General features: G+C 44.8%; 1 protein-coding gene across 1 annotated transcript; it reads right to left on the bottom strand.

The window, feature by feature from the left end:
* Nucleotides 1–1483: 1483 nt before the first annotated feature.
* Nucleotides 1484–9978, bottom strand: LOC123086059 (probable esterase D14L). The gene is made up of 2 exons (XM_044507753.1): nt 9485–9978; nt 1484–2097 (listed from the first exon to the last, which is right to left on the bottom strand). Exons 1-2 carry the CDS (start codon nt 9853–9855, stop codon nt 1653–1655), a joined length of 816 nt encoding a protein of 271 aa, XP_044363688.1. The 5' UTR covers nt 9856–9978; the 3' UTR covers nt 1484–1652.
* Nucleotides 9979–18936: the final 8958 nt, after the last annotated feature.

Raw genomic sequence — 18936 nt, 5'->3', positions numbered from 1 at the left:
GCCGACTTCCTCTCGGGTCCTTTCGGCCTTCTCTGATGCAGATTGGGCTGGTAGCCCAGATGACAGGCGATCCACGGGGGGTTATGCAGTATTCTTTGGCTCTAATTTGATCGCCTGGAGTGCTCGGAAACAGGCTACTGTGTCACGTAGCAGTACTGAAGCTGAGTACAAGGCTGTGGCTAATGCTACTGCAGAGATTATTTGGGTGCAGTCTTTGCTTCAGGAGTTGGGTTTGTCTCAACCACAGCCTCCTATTCTTTGGTGTGATAACATCGGTGCTACATACCTTTCTGCAAATCCAGTATTTCATGCCCGAACGAAACACATTGAAGTTGATTATCACTTTGTACGGGAACGTGTATCACAAAAGCAACTTCAGATCAAGTTTATCTCGTCTAAGGATCAACTTGCAGATATCTTCACTAAGCCTTTACCACTGCCACAGTTTGAGGCTTGTAGGCGCAATCTTACCCTTCTCAGTTCTTTAGAAAGTGGCTAAGATTGAGGGAGGGTGTTAGACTATGTATAACTTCTGTACCTATGTACGTATTGTAACACAACCATTATATATAATGAGATAAGCCACCCCTAGAGGGTTGTGCTGGTTCCCAAAACTTATTGTCTTACACTGGGTATCAGGAAATTGCAGCCTTGAAAGCTCTTGAAATCAGGAATGGCTAGAAATCAGTCAGCTGACGTTGAGAAATCAAAGGCCCATGATGCTTCTTCAACCTCCGTCTCCTCTTGAGCCGCCGGCCACCACCGACCGAACCGTCGGCCCCTGCCGCCCACGGCCGGCGGCGCTCCCGCGCTGCCTCGCCGCCCAGCCCTCTCCGGAACCACTCCCACCGCCGGTTCTCCGTCGCCCCGGCCATCCCTCTAGGCCCGCCGTGCTGAGCTTTTTCTCTGGCGAATCTCCATGCCACTGGCCATCACTGCCCTCACCCTGAACCATAAGATAGATATTGACGTAGCCTCTCCGGCGAGCCCCCTCCGCTGCGGCTGGTTCTTCCTTCCCTCCGGCGAGGCCCCCCTGAAAATCGACTGACCCAAAGTCGGATCCGTTGACTGAAGTCTAGCTAAACTGCTTCAAATCGCCATCAATCTGGGAATGGCCAATGTGATTTTAGAAACTGATAACTTTAAAAAGAAGTCGGGAAGCTGGGTGCTATGGCATGTCGCCCCAGTGTGTACTCATCGAGGATCGTAAGTTCTTACGAGTCAGTTTCTGAGTTTAGAAATCCCGTATTGTCCTAGGATGACAGGCAATCCTAGTCTGCAGTGTAACGCGCTATGCCTATTGTAATGTCATAGTGGAGAGCAATTTAGCTTGCAAGGTTTTGCATTTCCACAAAAAATCTTCTCCAACACGTTTTCTTTTCCAAGTAGCACGGAACTACAGAAAAGCACATCCTTCAGAGTTCAGACTAAAACCATGGAGACAAAAGAGAGTAGGAATTCGTAGGGCATGAGTTCTGCTAAGTGATCCAACATGATTATTATACACATTTTAAAGTAGGCAAAGGTTTACAATGTACACTACAATTTCCACCGCCAAGAATTTACATCATGTGGTGAATCCTTAAGTAAATGCAGATACTGACCTCATAAAGCTTCCAAGCAACAGTTTCTATGAGCGATGGTTGCACTACTTAGAATGCAATGTCATGCTGGATGTGTCGGAGCAATACGGGGGTGACAATGTCCGGTGAGCTAAGCTGGGGGAGATGGCCCTCAGATGGCATCACCTCAACGATGGAGTCGCCACCAAGATGCTTGTGCAAGTACTCTGACACCACAACTGGCACTGCGAGGTCCTTGGTGCTCTGAACGATATGGCATGGGACCAAGACAAGCGGTAGGAGGGTGCGCACATCACTCTGGAAGATCGTCTGGACAACACTCAGGGCTATGTCTGGGCGAATGTTGAAGAGAGTTCGGCTGAACTCCTGAACTGACACTGATTCCAGGTCCCCTCCAACACAGAGTGGTGCAAAACCTGAGCACCAGGCCTTATAGTTTGATCTCATCGCTTCAAAGAGCTCATCAAGCTCCTCCTGCTCAAATCCCCCATAGTAATCCACATCATTGAGGTACCTGTTTGGTCAATACAAAATTGGATATGTGAAACAGAAATCATAAAATGAAAACAGAGCAACCAGAAACGAATTAGTAGAGAAGGTCTGAAAGGAAGGATGTAAACCCTTGAAACATCAGAACTGGATAGGATGTCCAGAGATACTCAACATACCAAACAAATAGCATGTACTTGTGAGATACAATTGCATTTGCTACAGAATAACAACTGAGTGATTCATATAATGTCTGATCTATAATTTTAATCATCCTCGGTATGTGGGAGCACAAAAGAAACAATTAGGTTGTTAAGAAGTTGGGGTCGTCAGAAAGAGGACGAACAAGCCATGGACAGATGCTTGGAAAGGAACATCTCCCACTTAGCACCGTAATCTTCCAAACTAGCTCGGTATCCTATATCTTATATACATAAGAAGTTCATCCCCACTATCTTATTTATCTAAACATGCATCCTGTCCACATCACGATCTAGCCACATTAGCAACTCTCGGCATGCATGCGCTCTATTTTCAGTGTACACCAACAACCAACAAATGCTATTTTGCTGCCATCTTAACATTCCACGCCACCTCTATTTATTTCATGTCTCGTAGAAACATATGTGACTGATTGCATCCATCTAACTACCGCATTATTTGCTTGAAGTCCATATCTCTTCCCCTACCATTACGTTGTCTCTTCTCTCCTTAAGTACTCACTTTACCTTGGTCTTGCATCCTCCAGTTCACTTTCTCTTTCCCCACTCTTTTGCTAATTGGTTATTCCTTTGTTTCCCGACAGGCATGGAGAAGATATGGCTTCCTTGGTTTCTATTTCTTAAGCCTATCTGTTGCGTCCATTGGTAGGAGGTGTTTTGCATAGTTGTTGGCCGTTGTCTTCTGCTGCGCGGCTCGATTAACCCCGGCCTCTTAGCCTGTGCGGCCACCATTATCAACTGCGGCACCTTGTCCGCTTAATCGAAACAAAAGTACATATGGTAGTCATGATGTTAGGAGCTAGGGTTCTGCCGGTTCTAGGGCGGAGATTGTAGGGGAAAGATGGAGGAAGACGAGGTCGAGGGCGCGGCGGCCGGCGGCTAGGCGCCGTCCTTGCGTGGTGGAGAAGAGGCGGCGGTGGCGCAAGAGGCGGCTAGGGTTAGGTCTCCCGGATCCCTAAGGGAAGCCGAGCAAATACTGATTGCTTCTTGCTTGATTAGATTGATACATCTCCTCTCCTTATATAGAGAGGTTTACTTGACTCCTAAGCAAACGACCCTAATAACGATAAGATAATTGGGCTAAGCCCCTAATAACGATAAGATAACTTGGGCCACAGCCCACTGGGCTAAGCCCCTAATATGCCGGTCATGACACTTCTCCCTGCCTACACAAACAGCTCGTCCTCGAGCTGTAAGGTGAGGAAGCGCTTGCTGAACTCCTCGAGGTGATCAACCAGCGTCAAACACCTCCGCGACAGTTGGGGCGGCCAGGTCGCCGAGCCCGGCGGCGACGGCGTCCTCCTCAATGTAGTCTGCAGCCTCCAGATAGAAGAATCGGGGGCAGACGTGGCCGGGCATGTAGGTCTCGTCACAGTTGAAGCACAACCCTTGGCGGCGACGCTCGAGTAGCTCGGCCGAGGTGAGCCGGCGGAACGGGCGCGCCACGGTCGCGGCAAGGGGTGCCGCGGAAGCCTGAGCAGGCCGACCCTGCGCGGGAACATCCGGCTAAGGTGGCGGCCCAGCGGCCCGGGACGATGATGCCTGCTGGATGGCCACCGCGCGGCGCTCGTATGCGCGGGCGTAGTACATGGCCGTCTGGAGGTCCTGGGGTCCCTGCAGCTCGACGTCCACGCGGATATGATCTGGCAGACCGCCGACGAAGAGTTCGGCCCGCTGGTGAGCTGTCACGCTGGGCGCGTGGCACGCCAGGGCCTGAAAGCGGTCGGTGTAGTCCTGCACCGTTGTGGTGAAGGGAAGGCGGCCCAACTCCGCCAGCCGGCTCCCACGTATCGGTAGTCCGAATCGAAGGAGGCGGAACTCGCGAAAACGCTCCCATGGGGCATACCGCCCTCGTCCTGCTCGAGGGCATAGTACCACGTCTGTGCGGCGCCGCGGAGGTGATAAGAGGCGAGCCAGGTGCGGTCCGACGCGAGCATCCGTTGCCCCCGAAAGAACTGCTCGCACTGGTTGAGCCAGTTGAGGGGGTCCTCGGCGTCGTCGTAGGTGGCGAAGGCGAGCTTGGCGAAGCGCGGCGGTGTCTAAGCATGACCGCCGTGAGTGTACGGCTCGGCGGTATGAAGCAGCGAAGAGGATGGCGTTGGTCCGGTGTGCACAGGTGGTCCGCAGGAAAGCAGTGGCCCGTCGAAGCCAGCGTGGAAACCCGCGGAGTCAGAGGGCCCGTTGTACGGCAGGGAGGGCGCCGGCTGATCCGCGGCCATGGTGTAGACTGGCAGCGGTGACGTCCCGGCCAACCAGGCCGAAAGCTGGGATGGCGAGGGCGGGAACCGCACTTGCTGAATCGGCACGCCCGCCGGCGCAGTTGTAGTCAGCCCGGTGCTTGGCGGCGGAGGCGCCAGCTGCTGCTGCCTGGAAACGGCGGAGGCGACGGGCACGGCGATGGCCACGTCCGGCCATTATGGCCAGATCAAGGCAGTGGCGGGGGCTGGTTGTAGCTGCAGCAAGGGCTGCAACGGCCCGACCAGCGTCGCGGTGGCCCCGGGGTGCGGCGGCTGCCAGGGCGATGGCGGCGAGGACCTGGGTGGCATGGGTGACGCCGCGAGGGCCGGCGCCGGCCATTGGGGCGTGTAGGCGCGCGACCGCTGAATCGGCCAGTGGTGGTGTAGAGGCCCGGTCGGCGTCGCGGGTGCCAAATACCACGGCAGGGCGGCTGGCCCGGTCGCGGCAACCGGCGGCCCGTAGGGGCCGGCTAGGTATAGCCGTATCCCCTGGACGGCGGTGACGAGATCGTTGAGGACCCCGGTGATCTTCGCCGGGGAGTCGACGGCGGTCGGTGGTGCGGTGGAGGGCGCCGTCATCTGGGTGGTGGCGGCGTCGGAGGATGCGACCAGCAGCGCAGACGGGGAGGGCAGCGGCGCGGTGGAGAAGGCCAGCGGCGCGGTGGTGACGGTCGGCAGGGGAAGCGACGGGATGGGCGATGGCGAAGACATGATCGGAACTAAACAACCTGATACCAAGGTGTTAGGAGTTAGGGTTCTGCCGGTTCTAAGGCAGAGATTGTAGGGGAAAGATGGAGGAAGACGAGGTCGAGGGCGCGGCAGCCGGCGGCTGGGCGCCGTTCTTGCGTGGTGGAGAAGAGGCGGCGGTGGCACAAGTGACGGCTAGGGTTAGGTCTCCCGGCTCCCTAAGGGAAGCCGAGCAAATACTGATTGCTTCTTGCTTGATTAGATTGATACATCTCTTCTCCTTATATAGAGAGATTTACTTGACTCCTAAGCAAACGACCCTAATAACGATAAGATAATTGGGCTAAACCCCTAATAACGATAAGATAACTTGGGCCACATCGCACTGGGCTAAGCCCCTAATATGCCTGTAACACATGAATATGCATTCGTGCCGGCCACCTTGGCACTCCAGTTTCTCTCTCGATAAACCTTCATGCGCCAGCCACGCTGCTACGGTAAGGTGTTTGATATGTGTCCATCATATTTGTCCTTTTTATTTGTTTTCTTTTTCCCATACATTTTGCTAGTTTAGGCTTCAAACCATGTATAGTCAATAGGATGTCGGCTGTTTATTTCTTGTGAATTTTCCCGTGGAATAGAGCTTAGCTCCACCTACCTCCCCTCGTGGGAACAAGACCTCCATTGTGGAGATGGCTCCTTGTGGATAATAAGGCCTCCGGAGGGAGAAGACTCTGAGGAGTACAAAAGCCACCTCCGGGTGAAGATTCATCCATGGAATTCAAGTCCTCTTTGTCTTACGACTTGGGGAAGAACCCTATCCTGCTCCCTCTCTCTTGTGGATGATTGAGATCAAGGATTTATCCATGTGTGTCTTGTGTTGCCACTTGTGTGTTGATTTGTGCTTGTTTCCCCTGTGTTCTTCCGCTCTTCTCTCATGCTCTTCGTGTTCTTCCTCAAATTCACCTCCAATTCGTGAAGATAGGGCCACCCCTATGTTTTGCCCCGTATCATAATAGATTTTGCTTCAGCAGTACGAGCTCCAATATGTCACTTGCACAGAGATCTACCTCAAGTAGATACTGCGTACTAGAACATTTATTGTAACTGCTACCTCACCCAGGATAGTTTTGGTGGGAAACTTGGTGTCAAATCTTGGAGCTCACCAAGATTTGTATGTGGGCTGGTTTGTGGTGGTCTGGTGGATCTTTTTACTATGTAATCTTTCGACTTTTGTGTTTACTCCATGAAATCTCGAAAACTAACTATTAGCATCAATCCCGTCATACCAATAAATGGCCCAAACCAAGCCAGATCTACTCGCTCCTGTAGGCAGCATTAACCACTAGGTTTTAGAAACCCTCATAGAACATCTGTCCAAGATAAAACTCATATTCCATTCCAACAGATATCATGATACCATTTTCAGTCAAGCTGATTAAGATCAGTCTCACAATTACGGTGGGGGACGGGGGTACCACCTCGTTCAACCATTTACAAAAGGCAAGCACATACCTCGAAGAAGAAAAAATAACTAACCACATCCAACAGCAACCTATAATACCACCTTGCAGGTAGTTATGACTCTATTATCCTGGTTTCTTATCAAGTCACCTAATTAATCTAAGATCCAACGGTTCAACACTGAACACCCCTCTAGAATCCAAGTAAATTAGACCGTGGTTATTGACAGCATCTAGATCACCATCACTAATAATGTTTTTGGAATAAAACCATAAGAGCTAATCCTTTGAGGCAGGATCGCAAAATGTCTCCATCCTAATGAAGGTACATCAGATTAGTGACGTTGTAAGAAGGTATGAGGTGTGTAAAAAAGTTGTAGGCCTATGTCCCGAGCGAGTCGTTAATTTCTGCCTGTCGTCATGCCGCAATCTGCCCCCAAATCCTAAAAAATCCTTCGTGAGTAGAGCAAATCAATGTATTATCCCAAATCAATCAAAATGACTGCATACATGTAAATCAAACGACTAAAAACCGATGCTCCCAACATCAAATTCCCCAATCGATATGACTAGAAGGGTTGAGCGCTCTGCTGTGCCGTTGTTATTGTTGGGATTTCATAATTTTTGTTTGTTATTTTGTTTGGCGCGTCGGGAAGATATTTTTTTAGACAATCTCACAAAGCTTTTATTAAGTCGTCAATGTTTACAGGGACGAAAAAGATATTATCAGGCTGGCCTAATCAAACATGGCGGCCAACCCCTAAGATAAAGCATGCTTCACTAGATTGTGAGCTTCGACATTTGAGCTCCTAAACTCATTAACGAAATTACACAAGGTGAATGCAGCAGCCCGGTCTATTATTTCATGAATGATTGCACCATAGCCCATAGAGCTCCCCTGATTGAGATCTTCAACAACCACCAGACAGTCTGAAGCAACATGAATCCTTTGGGCATAGATCATCAGCAAGTGCCAAGGCCTCTCTGACTGCAGGTGCCTCAAGTGTTGTGGTATCAGAAATACCAATGAATATAATTACTGGCGCTCCCAAGTAAGATCCGCCTTGGTCTCTGCAAATTGTCTAGCTAAGGATTTAGGAGTTAAGGAATGTAATTTAGCTTGTAACAAGATGGGAATGATAAATATCTATCACCCATCTTGAGGGGGAGTGTTGGGTTGAGTGTGTGTAGTGTGTGCATGGGTTTAGCCCAAAGGCCCACCCTTGTGTATATACTCATACTTTTAGACTGTAGAAGGTAGTAAGAGAGAATTCCAGAATCTTCCCAAAGACAACAGATCCAATTCTTGGCATTTAAGTTTTAGTTATAGCACATGTGCTCAACCATTTCCTCCGTTGGGAGAGCCCATACACTTCTTGCCATAGAGCAGTCAAGCAACGCGTGTCACCATGTATCCTTCGCTCCCCATAAGGAACATACACACATCGTAGACACATTCCGATGGTGGAGGAGTTGTGCCGTCGGAATTGAGTGCCGTGCCAACCGCCATAAAAAGACCTTTAGTTTCGATGGCGCCCATATATTCCAAAGGGAAGTCCAGCCCCTATTCTCCTCAGCCCCATCAAACGTGCCTTCACCTTCCTCCAGCCAATTCTCCCTGCTCAGTTTTGTTTTGACAATCATTCTATAAGCATATCTGACTGTGAAGTTTCCACGACGTTCCTCGCTCCATGCCCAAAAATCCTCTGCATGGGGAAGATGGTGTATGTTTTCTTTTTTTTATAATACGGTACTTTGGTCAGCTTTCTTGGCAGCGTGATTCTATCTTTTTTGATAATCAACTCATACTTATATGGGGAAGTTTCTTGCGCCCGTGGCCGCATGTATAATATCGGTGCTACAGTGTCACTTGTTGGCGCTTCTCTTTTTCTAGGTAGTGAGAGGATGCACAGGACTGATCTGTTCTCTAGGCTGGTTTGCTGCCGCTTAATTTGAGAAATTATTGACCCATTCAAAATCGTGAATCAGATCCAAAATAGAATACTTTAACTGAGAGAGCTAGTTGAGAAGTTGTTGACCCAGTCAAAATCGTGAACCAATCGAAAACTGAACATCTCCATTGAATTGGAGGACTCCAAAATTAAGGAGCATAGTCTATTAGACTAGTCACAATGGGGAGTAACGTAGACTAGTAACATCACATTTTACTTGGCTATGTTACTACCTCCACAGTCAGGGGCGTAGCTATGTAGAGCTAGCTGGTGTCACCGGCACCGGGTCCAATTTGAACTTGCTTAATGTAATCCATTGATTTAGTGTGTAGATCATTGAATTATTTGACATGTAGGCATGCATTCTTCTATATGGACACCGGGTAATTTCCAATCTGGATCCACCCCTGTCCACAGTGAGTAGTAACATATGTGTGTTGTCATGTTATAGTTCATTTATTAGCCTATAGACTCATATTGTCTTGGTATGTGTGATATCACAGTAACTAGCTAAGTTACCACCATCACCTCTCTCATCATTAAATATGTGCCACATAAGCAAAATTATCTTGAAAAGTGTGATGTTACTAGTGATGTTACTTCCACTGTGGCCAGCCTTAGATGGTTAGGACCATCAAACAAACAAATAAATAGTTCCAGTGGAAAGACATCTATCCATTTATAATCCTCCTTTAATAGGATTAAGGGATCCTCCAGTTGGAAATGATAACAGAAACCGATAAGTCATTAGAAGGAATAAGAATCTTGTGCCGACCTTCTGTAATAGTCTACCTAGTGGGAATTAAACGAATTAAGCAGCTACTTAGAAAGTGAGGCAACGTTGCAACGTACCTGGGAGAAGCGGAGAGGAGTACAAGCTTGGAGAAGAGGTCGGGACGGGAGATGGAGGCGAGCACGCCGATTACGGCGGAGACAGAGTGGCCGACGTAGATGCAGGAGGCGATCCCGAGCTCCTCCAGGATGGCAAGCAGATCGAGCGCATATCCCTCGAGCGTGGCGTAGCGGGAAAAATCGAAGTAGTCTGGGTTGGTCGGCCCGGCGCCCATGGTGTCGAAGAGGACCACGCGGTAGTCGGCGACGAGGTGCGGCACCAGGTGCTTCCACACCGACTGGTCCGTACCGAAGCCGTGCGCCAGGACGATCACTCCGCGCTTCCCCTCCCCGACAACCCGCAGGTTGTGTGCCTCCTCCACGATCCCCATGGATTTGATTGACTTCGCTTTCTCGTCTCCTCTTCTTTGACGGGGTGAGAGAGAGGGGAGTGGGCGGCAGCTGAAAATGGACGAGTGGCTAAAGGCGGGCGCCGGGCTGGACCGCACTCCGCCGGTGCTCCCTCCTTCTATCTATAGGGCCTATAGCATTTTGCAAGATTAATTTTGATTAACTATTAAAGCAATAATATATAACATGCAGGTTACATAAAGCATATCGTCGAATTCACATGTGAAAAGAGCTACCAATAATATATTTTTACATTATGCATCTTATATACTCCCTCCGTTCTTAAATATATGTTTTTTTAGACATTTTAAATGGACAACAACATACAAATGTATGTAGACATATTTTAAATTGTAGATACTCCGTCACTTGTTGGAGTCTCTAAAAAACCTATATTTGAGAACTGAGAAAGTATTATTAATTTTATCAATAGTCAAAAACAATCATAAAAACGCATTAGAAAGGAGGGAGTAGAAAGAATGGGATCGACGCAGGCTAGCAGTTTGCACTAGCCGGCGTAAAAGGCGCATTAGGGAAGGACTAGACAGAGGGAATCGTGAAAATTACTCTTACTCCCTCATTGCATTAGAGCAAACCATTGCGCCGACCTAAATGAATAATGATTTTATCCGCATTTTGTCCGTTTGCATCGGTTCGGCGGACACTTATGTCCATTTTTGCATTTGGTTCGGCGCTTCCGCTCAATGCTAGCCCGACTCATTTTTGAGCTCGCGCGAAAAATATATCGCAAACATTTTGAAAATAAAAAAACATTAATTAAATATTAATGCCGGCCACAAAGACTGGCGAGAGCCCACGAGTCCACTTTAACATTAATTAAAACATTAAATAAAACTAAAAACTACGAGCAGGCATGCTGCCCTAGGCGTCCTCGTCGTCGTCGAGGCCGGTGAGGCCAATGAGCATCGGCGTCGGGCCAGCCCAGGGGAACGCCGTCGCCCAGGCTGTAGCGACGTCCTCCGCCGCTGGTTGTACCATCGCCGACTGGGCTGGCCCACTGCGGGCAAGGCGCTCCGCCTCGCGGCGCTCCTCCACGTCGTGCTCCAGCTGCTCGAGATACTCATCCTCGCGACACTCCTCCGCCAGTCGTTGCTGCCGCCATTGCTCCAGGTAGAGTTGCTCCTGCGTCGGCGTCGCCCCAAACTAGATCGGTCGCGCACTAACCCACTCGCGCACCATCCCGTCCCATGAGTAGAGCTCCGGCTTGATGGCGGTCGGCGCCAGCTCGGCCTTAACGGGGGATGGCGACCTCAACTGCAGCACGACGTGGTCGCTGGCAACGAAGAGCACCATGGCCTCCACCATGCGCGCCTGGTACGCCGCCTCCTCCTTCGCCGCCGCCTTGAGCCGCTCGTCCTCCTCGCTCTCATGGAGGGTAGCCGCCAGCGCCGCCTGGTAGGCGGCCTCCGCCTCCTGGTCCTCGTCGCACACAATGAGGGGCGGCGGCGGGAAGTTAGGCCGCACATCGCAGACGCCACGCCGGCGCTACTCCTCGTGCTCGAACGTGAACCAGACCTTCCAAAGCGGGAGAGTCTGTTGAGTAGGCGGGGTCACAGCGCTGCTTCGCCGTCAACACCTGTTGCTGGCGGCGCACCTCCTCTTCGTGCGCCCGATACGTCTCCAACGTATCTATAATTTTTTATTATTCCATACTTTTATATTATCATTTTTGGATGTTTTATAATCATTTTATATCATTTTTTGGTACTAACCTATTGACATAGTGCTCAGTGCCAGTTGCTGTTTTTTGCTTGTTTTTTACATCGCAGAAAATCAATATCAAACGGAGTCCAAATGCAGTGAAACTTTTTGTGGATATTTTATGGACCAAAAGACACCCAATGGGCCGGATAAGCACATGGGAGGTGCCCCGAGGGGGGCACAACCCATCAGGGCGCGCCCGGGCCCCCAGGCACGCCCGGGTGGGTTGTGCCCACCCCGCATCGCATCTTTGCTCTATTAATACCCCAATATTTCAGAAACCCTAGGGGAGTCGACGAAAATCAATTCCATCCGCCGCAAGTTCCAGAAACACCAGATCCAATCTAGACACCATCACGGAGGGGTTCATCATCCTCATTGGTGCCTCTCCGATGATGCGTGAGTAGTCTTTTGTAGACCTTCGGGTCCGTAGTTAGTAACTAGATGGCTTCCTCTCTCTCTCTCTCTTGATTCTCAATACATTGGTCTCTTGGAGATCTATTTGATGTAACTCTTTTTGCGATGTGTTTGTTGAGATCCGATGAACTTTGAGTTTATGATCAGATCTTTGTTTTTATCCATGAAAGTTATTTGAGTCTTTTGATCTCTTATATGCATGATTACTTATAGCCTCGTATTTCTTTTTCGAATCTTTTGTTTAGTTAGGCCAACTAGATCATTTTTTCTTACCATGGGAAGAGGTGCTTTGTGATGGGTTCGATCTTACGGTGCTTGATCCCAGTGACAGAAGGGAAAACGACATGTATGTATCGTTGCTATTAAGGATAACAAGATGTGGTCTATTTCTACATAAATAGATCTTGTCTACATCATGTCAGCATTCTTATTGCATTACTCTGTTTCTCCATGAACTTAATACACTAGATGCATGCTGGATAGCGGTCGATGTGTGGAGTAATAGTAGTAGATGCAGGCAGGAGTCGGTCTACTAATCTTGGACGTGATGCCTATATAATGATCATTGCCTAGATATCGTCATGATTATTTGAAGTTCTATCAATTGCCCAACAGTAATTTGTTTTCCCACTATTGCTATTTTTCTCGAGAGAAGCCACTAGTGAAATCTACGGCCCACTGGTCTCTTCTTTATTATATTTGCCTTTGCGGTATATTTTTATTTGCTTTTATTTTCAGATCTATTAATCCAAAAAACCGAAAATACCTTGCTGCAACTTTTATTTATTTATTTTATCTCATGTTTCCGCGAGATCTATTTATCCAATCTACTACAATTTTACCTATCTTTTTACCTATGAGGGATTGACAACCCCTCTCTTACGTTGGGTTGGAAGTATTTGTTGTTTGTGTGCAGGAGCTATTTACGTGGTGTTGTGTGGTTCTCCTACTGGTTCGATAACCTTGGTCTCATCACTGAGGGAAATACCTATCGTAGTTGTGCTGCATCATCCCTTCCTTTTTGGGGAAATACCGACGTAGTTCAAGCCGTATCAAAAGGAATTTCTAGCGTCATTGCCGGGGTGACATCATCAACATCTACCAGGTTCCTAATCACAAATCTCATCTCCTTGTAATTTACATTATTTGCCATTTGCCTCTCGTTTTCCTCTCCTCCACTTCACAAAAATTTGACGTTTTATTCGCCCTCTTTTTCGTTCGCCGTTTTCTCGTCAGATCTGTTTTTGAGTGCAATCATGTTGCGTAGTCACAATGACTCAAGAGAACACCAACTTGTGTGATTTCTCCAATACCAACAACAATGATTTTATTAGCACTCCGATTGCTCCTCCCACCACTAGTGCGGAGTCTTATGATATTAATACCGCTTTGTTGAATCTTGTTATGAAAGATCAATTTTCTGGTACTCCTAATGAGGATGTCGCGTACCATCTTAACACATTCATGGAATTATGCGGTATGCAAAAGAAAAAGATGTGGACAATGATGTTGTGAAGTTGAAATTATTTCCGATTTCTTTGCGAGATTGTGCAAAAAATTGGTTTTCTTCTTTGCCTCGCAATAGTATCGATTCTTGGAATAAGTGCAAAGATGCTTTTATTACTAAATATTTTCTGCCCGCAAAAATTATTTCCCTTAGAACCCAGATCATGAATTTCAAGCAACTTGAACATGAGCATATTGCACAATCTTGGGAAAGGATGAAATTAATGCTAAGGAATTGCCCAACTCATGGGTTAAATCCTTGGATGATCATACAAATTTTTTATGCGGGGTTGAATTTTGTTTCTCATAATCTTTTGGATTCCGCCATAGGTGGTACTTTTATGGAAATTACTTTGGGTGAAGCCACCAAATTGCTTGATAATATTATGGCAAATTATTCACAATGGCATACCGAAAGAGCTCCTACTAGTAAAAAAAGTTAATTCGGTTGAAGAATTTTCTTCTTTGAGTGAAAAAGTTGATGCTCTTATGAAATTGGTTGCTAATAAAAGTGCTCCTGTTGATTTTAGTGACATGTCTTTGTCTACTTTGATTGAGCAAAATAGTGATGCCATAGATGTGAATTTTATCTCTCGAAACAATTTCAATAACAATGCTTATAGAGGTAATTTTAATCCTAGGCCTTTTCCTAGTAATTCCTCTAATAATTATGGTAATTCCTATGGTAATCCTTCTTATAATAATAATAATAATAGTAGTAGTAGAAACACCTCTGATCTTGAGAATAATATTAAAGAATTTATCAATACTCAAAAAGTTTTCAATGCTACAATAGAAGAAAAGTTGAATAAGATTGATGATATGTCTAGAAGTATTGATAGAATTTCTCATGATGTAGAAAATCTCAAGATGAAAATTGTTGTGCTTAAGTTTGAGGAATAAATTAAAGCTCTTTATGTTTCTATGGATGAAAGTAAGAAAAGAACTGGTATGCTTAGAGCTAGAAGAGAATTTTTAGAAAAAAGTGTTTTCTAGTGATTGCTTTCATAAAAGTGATGAAGATCTAAAAATGATTGGTGTTTCCTCTATTGATTCTTTGTTTAGTAAGATTAAGATTGATAATAAAGGGACTGAAGAAGAGTCAACTTTATCTATAAGGCATCCCGATGATTCGGAGGGTGAAAATCCTGTTGAGAAAATTGATTAAAGTGGGTTTGAAGAGGTTAAAACTTTAACTAGTGATGTGCCCACTCTTTTGGATTACAAAGATTTTAATTATGATGGTTGCTCTCTAATTGATTGTATTTTTTTGGTTGCAATCCATGATAAATTCACCCCATTCTTATGAACAAAATAAAGCTTTTACTAAACATATTGTTGATTCTATGATGAAAGCTTTGGAAGAAAAGTTGGAATTAGAGATTTCAATTCCTAGAAAATTGCATGATGAATGGGAACCTATTATCAAAGTCAAGATTAAAAATTATGAGTGTTTTGCTTTATGTGACTTGGGTGCTAGTGTTTCTACAATTCCGAAATCTTTATGTGATATGCTTGGTCTTACCGATATTGAAGAGTGTTCTCTAAATTTGCACTTGGCGTATTCTACTATTAAAAAAGCTATGGGAAGAATTAATGATGTTCTTATTCTTGCAAATAGGAATTATGTGCCCATAGATTTTATTGTTCTTGATATTGATTTCAATCTGTCTTGTCAAATTATTCTTGGTAGACCGTTTTTACGAACTATTGGTGTCGTGATTGATATGAAAGAATGCAATATTAAATTTCAATTTCCACTAAGGAAGGGTATGGAACACTTCCCTAAAACTATAATTAAGCCACCTTATGAATCAATCATTAGGGCATCTTATGGATCTAGAAACAAATATGACAACACTTGATTCTTTGCATTATGCCTAGCTAGGGGCGTAAAATAATAGCGCTTGTTGGGAGGCAACCCAATGAATAAAATTTATTTTGTATTTTTCTTTCTGTTCTTGAGTGTTTGCAAAATTATGCTACTGTTATGATTGTGTTTTTTGTGTTTTACTTAGTGTTTGTGCCAAGTAAAGCCTCTGGGATTCATTTATTTTTTCCTCGCTTAGGCATAGCTTTGGTCTTATATGACTTTGCTACTTGTCGGCATGTTTATGTGTGTGTGCGTTGGTCTCGGCTGTGTGCATCCTAGCTATGCAGAGGCCATGTGTGTGCTCATTGTGTTTGTATCTTCTTGATGCTTCATTCTGAGTCAATAAAATCCACCCTTTCTCAAAAAAAAGTAAAGCCTTTGGGATCATGTTGGATGATAGTTGATTTGATCTTGCTGAAAAACAGAAACTTTTGCACCCAAAAATAATAATTTTCATTTTTGACAGAAGTGTGATAAAATACTGATCGTTTTTGCAGAAGATTAATATACAAATTTCTCATATTGTCCTAATCCTTCAGAATTTTTGGAGTTACAGAAGTAAGCTCCAGATTGCTACAGACTGTTCTGTTTTTGACTGTTTCCTTTGCGTTGTGTGCTTGTTTTGATGATTCTATGGTTTCCTTTGAAGAGTTTTTGCCATAGAAAAGTTGGAATACAGTAGATATAATGCAAAAATAAAATATGAATGGGTTTGCAACAGTACATATAGTAGTGATTTGCTTTCTTATACTAACGGATCTCAAGAAGGTTTTGTTGAGTTTTGTGTGATTGAAGTTTCCAAGTTTTGGGTGACTTTACAATAGATGAAAGAATAATGATTAGCAAAATGATAAGCTTGGGATGCTTGCGGCACCCCAAGATAATATTTAAGAAGTATCAAGCAACTAAGCTTGGGGCACCCCCGAGTGGCATCCCCTCTTTCTTCTAACAACCATCGGTGTTTTACTTGAAACTATATTTTTATTTGTCACATATTATGAGTTTTTCTTGGAGCATCTTGTATGATATGAGTCTTTACTTGTTTTTCTTTGTATTCTTAGTCATGAATCCTTGCTGGACACACCTATTTGAGAGAGCCAAAATTTTGCCATGACTTGTTAGAATTGCTCTCTATGCTTCACTTAAATTTTTATGAGCTATGGAATTGCTCTAATGCTTCACTTATATCTTTTTGAGCACGGTGTGCTTTAGTATTTTTGAACAAATGCTCTCATGATTCACTTAGATTTATTTGAGAGTTAGTAAAAAATTTAAAGAAATTCTCTCTTGCTTCACTTAAATTATTTTGAGAGAAGAAAATTTTTATGCTCATGTTCTTCACTTAGATTTGTTTGAGATTATCAAAAGCAACATATGAAACTAGTTCCCAAGTGATAGATATCCAAGGAGGATATAATAAAAACTTTCATGAACATCATTGGACAAAATAAACTTAATTATTTGCAATAGTTTCGAGATATGATGATAGTGATATGTGAGTCATGTTGATAAGTAATTATGCTTTAGTAAGAACATTGGTGTTAAGGTTTGTGATTTCCTATGCAAGCACGAAACTCAATAGTTATGCAATGAAATTACATCCTACTTGTGGTGCATTATTCGGTGTTAGTTATGCTTAATGCTCGCTTATGAGATTTTTCGTTTCTTGGTTGGTCGTTTCTCAATCTTTTGCTAGCCTTCATTTTGCACTAAGTATGATATCTACTTGTGCATCCAAAATCCTTTAAACTAGTTTTGCCATATGAGTCCACTATACCTACCTATATGCCATATTCTTTTGCCGTTCTAAGCAAATTTGTATGCCCATCTCTAATTTTCAAAATAAACTTTTCTTTTGTGTGCTCGTACCGCTCATGAAACGGTAGGGGGTGGCTGATATATTTCCATGCTAGATGTGTTATTCTCAAGATGAGTGTTTATTCACTTGTCATTGCACGAGAGTACGACAAAAGTATTAAGGATGCCCAGTCCTGAAATGAAAACTAAATTTACTTTATGTTATCAATAATAAATTCCTTGGAAAGTGTTGGTATGGAAGGCACCCATGGATACGGTTAGCCATGGAAAGTGAAAGTATGGTGGAAAAAGGAATAAACTTTATTTTATGTTTGGGAACCACCTATTATATATCTAACATGGAAAGTATTGGGAACTACTCGATCATTTTCGTTGACAGGAAAAGCATGCCACCCAAAATGTTTTATCTCTATCTTTTTCGCTTTGAGCTGTGGCACCTCTATAAATCCCCACTTCCCTCTGCGAAGGGCCTTTCTATTTACTTTATGCAATTTTTATTTTTACTTGAGTCTCCATCTTCTCTTATAAAGCACCAATTAAGGGGCACTATGATCGTACTTGAGCATTGGGTGTAGCTAATATGCGAGTGTGTTTCATGAATGGATTAATGATTGAGCATAATGGGCTAGGGATAACTTGCTTTAGCGTTGATATTTTGAAAGACATGGTTGCTTGTTGATATGCTTGAGTCTTAGAGTCCTCATGTCAAAACTAGACTATTGCTGTGAACCATATAAAAGTCCAATTGTCCATGCTCTAAAAGAAAGAATATGTGACGAACATGATAGGCAGCATTCCACATAAAAAAATCTGTTTTTATCATTTACCTACTCGAGGACAAGTAGGAATTAAGCTTGGGGATGCTGATACGTCACCAACATATCTATAATTTTTGATTATTCCATGCTTTTATATTATCATTCTTGGATGTTTTATAATCATTTTATATCATTTTTTGGTACTAACCTATTGACATAGTGCCTAGTGCCAGTTGCTGTTTTTTGCTTGTTTTTTACATAGCAAAAAATCAATATCAAACGGAGTCCAAATGCAGCGAAACTTTTTGTGGATTTTTTATGGACCAGAAGACACCCAATGGGCCGGAGAAGCACCTGGGGGGTGCCCCGAGGGGGGCACAACCCACTAGGGCGCGCCTGGGCCCCTAGGCATGCCCAGGTGGGTTGTGCCCACCTCGCACTACCTCTTTGCTCTATAAATACCCCAATATTCCAGAAACCCTAGGGGAGTCGATGAAAATCAATTCCATCCGCCGCAAGTTCCAGAAACACCAGATCCAATCTAGACACCATCACGGAGGGGTTCATCATCCTCATTGGTGCCTCTCTGATGATGCGTGACTAGTCTTTTGTAGACCTTCGGGTTCATAGTTAGTAGCTAGATGGCTTCCTCTCTCTCTGTCTCTTGATTCTCAATATAATGGTCTCTTGGAGATCTATTTGATGTAACTCTTTTTGCGGTGTGTTTGTTGGGATCCGATGAACTATGAGTTTATGATCAGATCTTTGTTTTTATCCATGAAAGTTATTTGAGTCTTTTGATCTCTTATATGCATGATTACTTATAGCCTCGTATTTCTTCTTCGAATCTTTGGTTTAGTTAGGCCAACTAGATCAATTTTTCTTGCCATGGAAAGAGGTGTTTTGTGATGGGTTTGATCTTACGGTGCTTGATCCCAGTGACAGAAGGGGAAATGACACGTATGTGC

This window comes from Triticum aestivum, chromosome 4A (assembly GCF_018294505.1).
Source record: "Triticum aestivum cultivar Chinese Spring chromosome 4A, IWGSC CS RefSeq v2.1, whole genome shotgun sequence".
Lineage (NCBI taxonomy): Eukaryota > Viridiplantae > Streptophyta > Magnoliopsida > Poales > Poaceae > Triticum > Triticum aestivum.
The sequence above is the reverse complement of the archived record's forward strand: the minus strand, read 5'-3'. Positions and strand labels throughout refer to the sequence as shown.

Bases quoted from the DNA above. Each gene is read 5' to 3' on its own strand.
- LOC123086059 (XM_044507753.1), bottom strand. From the start codon at position 9,855: ATGGGGATCGTGGAGGAGGCACACAACCTGCGGGTTGTCGGGGAGGGG. The intron at 2,098-9,484 runs GTACGTTGCAAC...TTGACCAAACAG, and splicing joins CTCCTCTCCGCTTCTCCCAG to GTACCTCAATGATGTGGATT.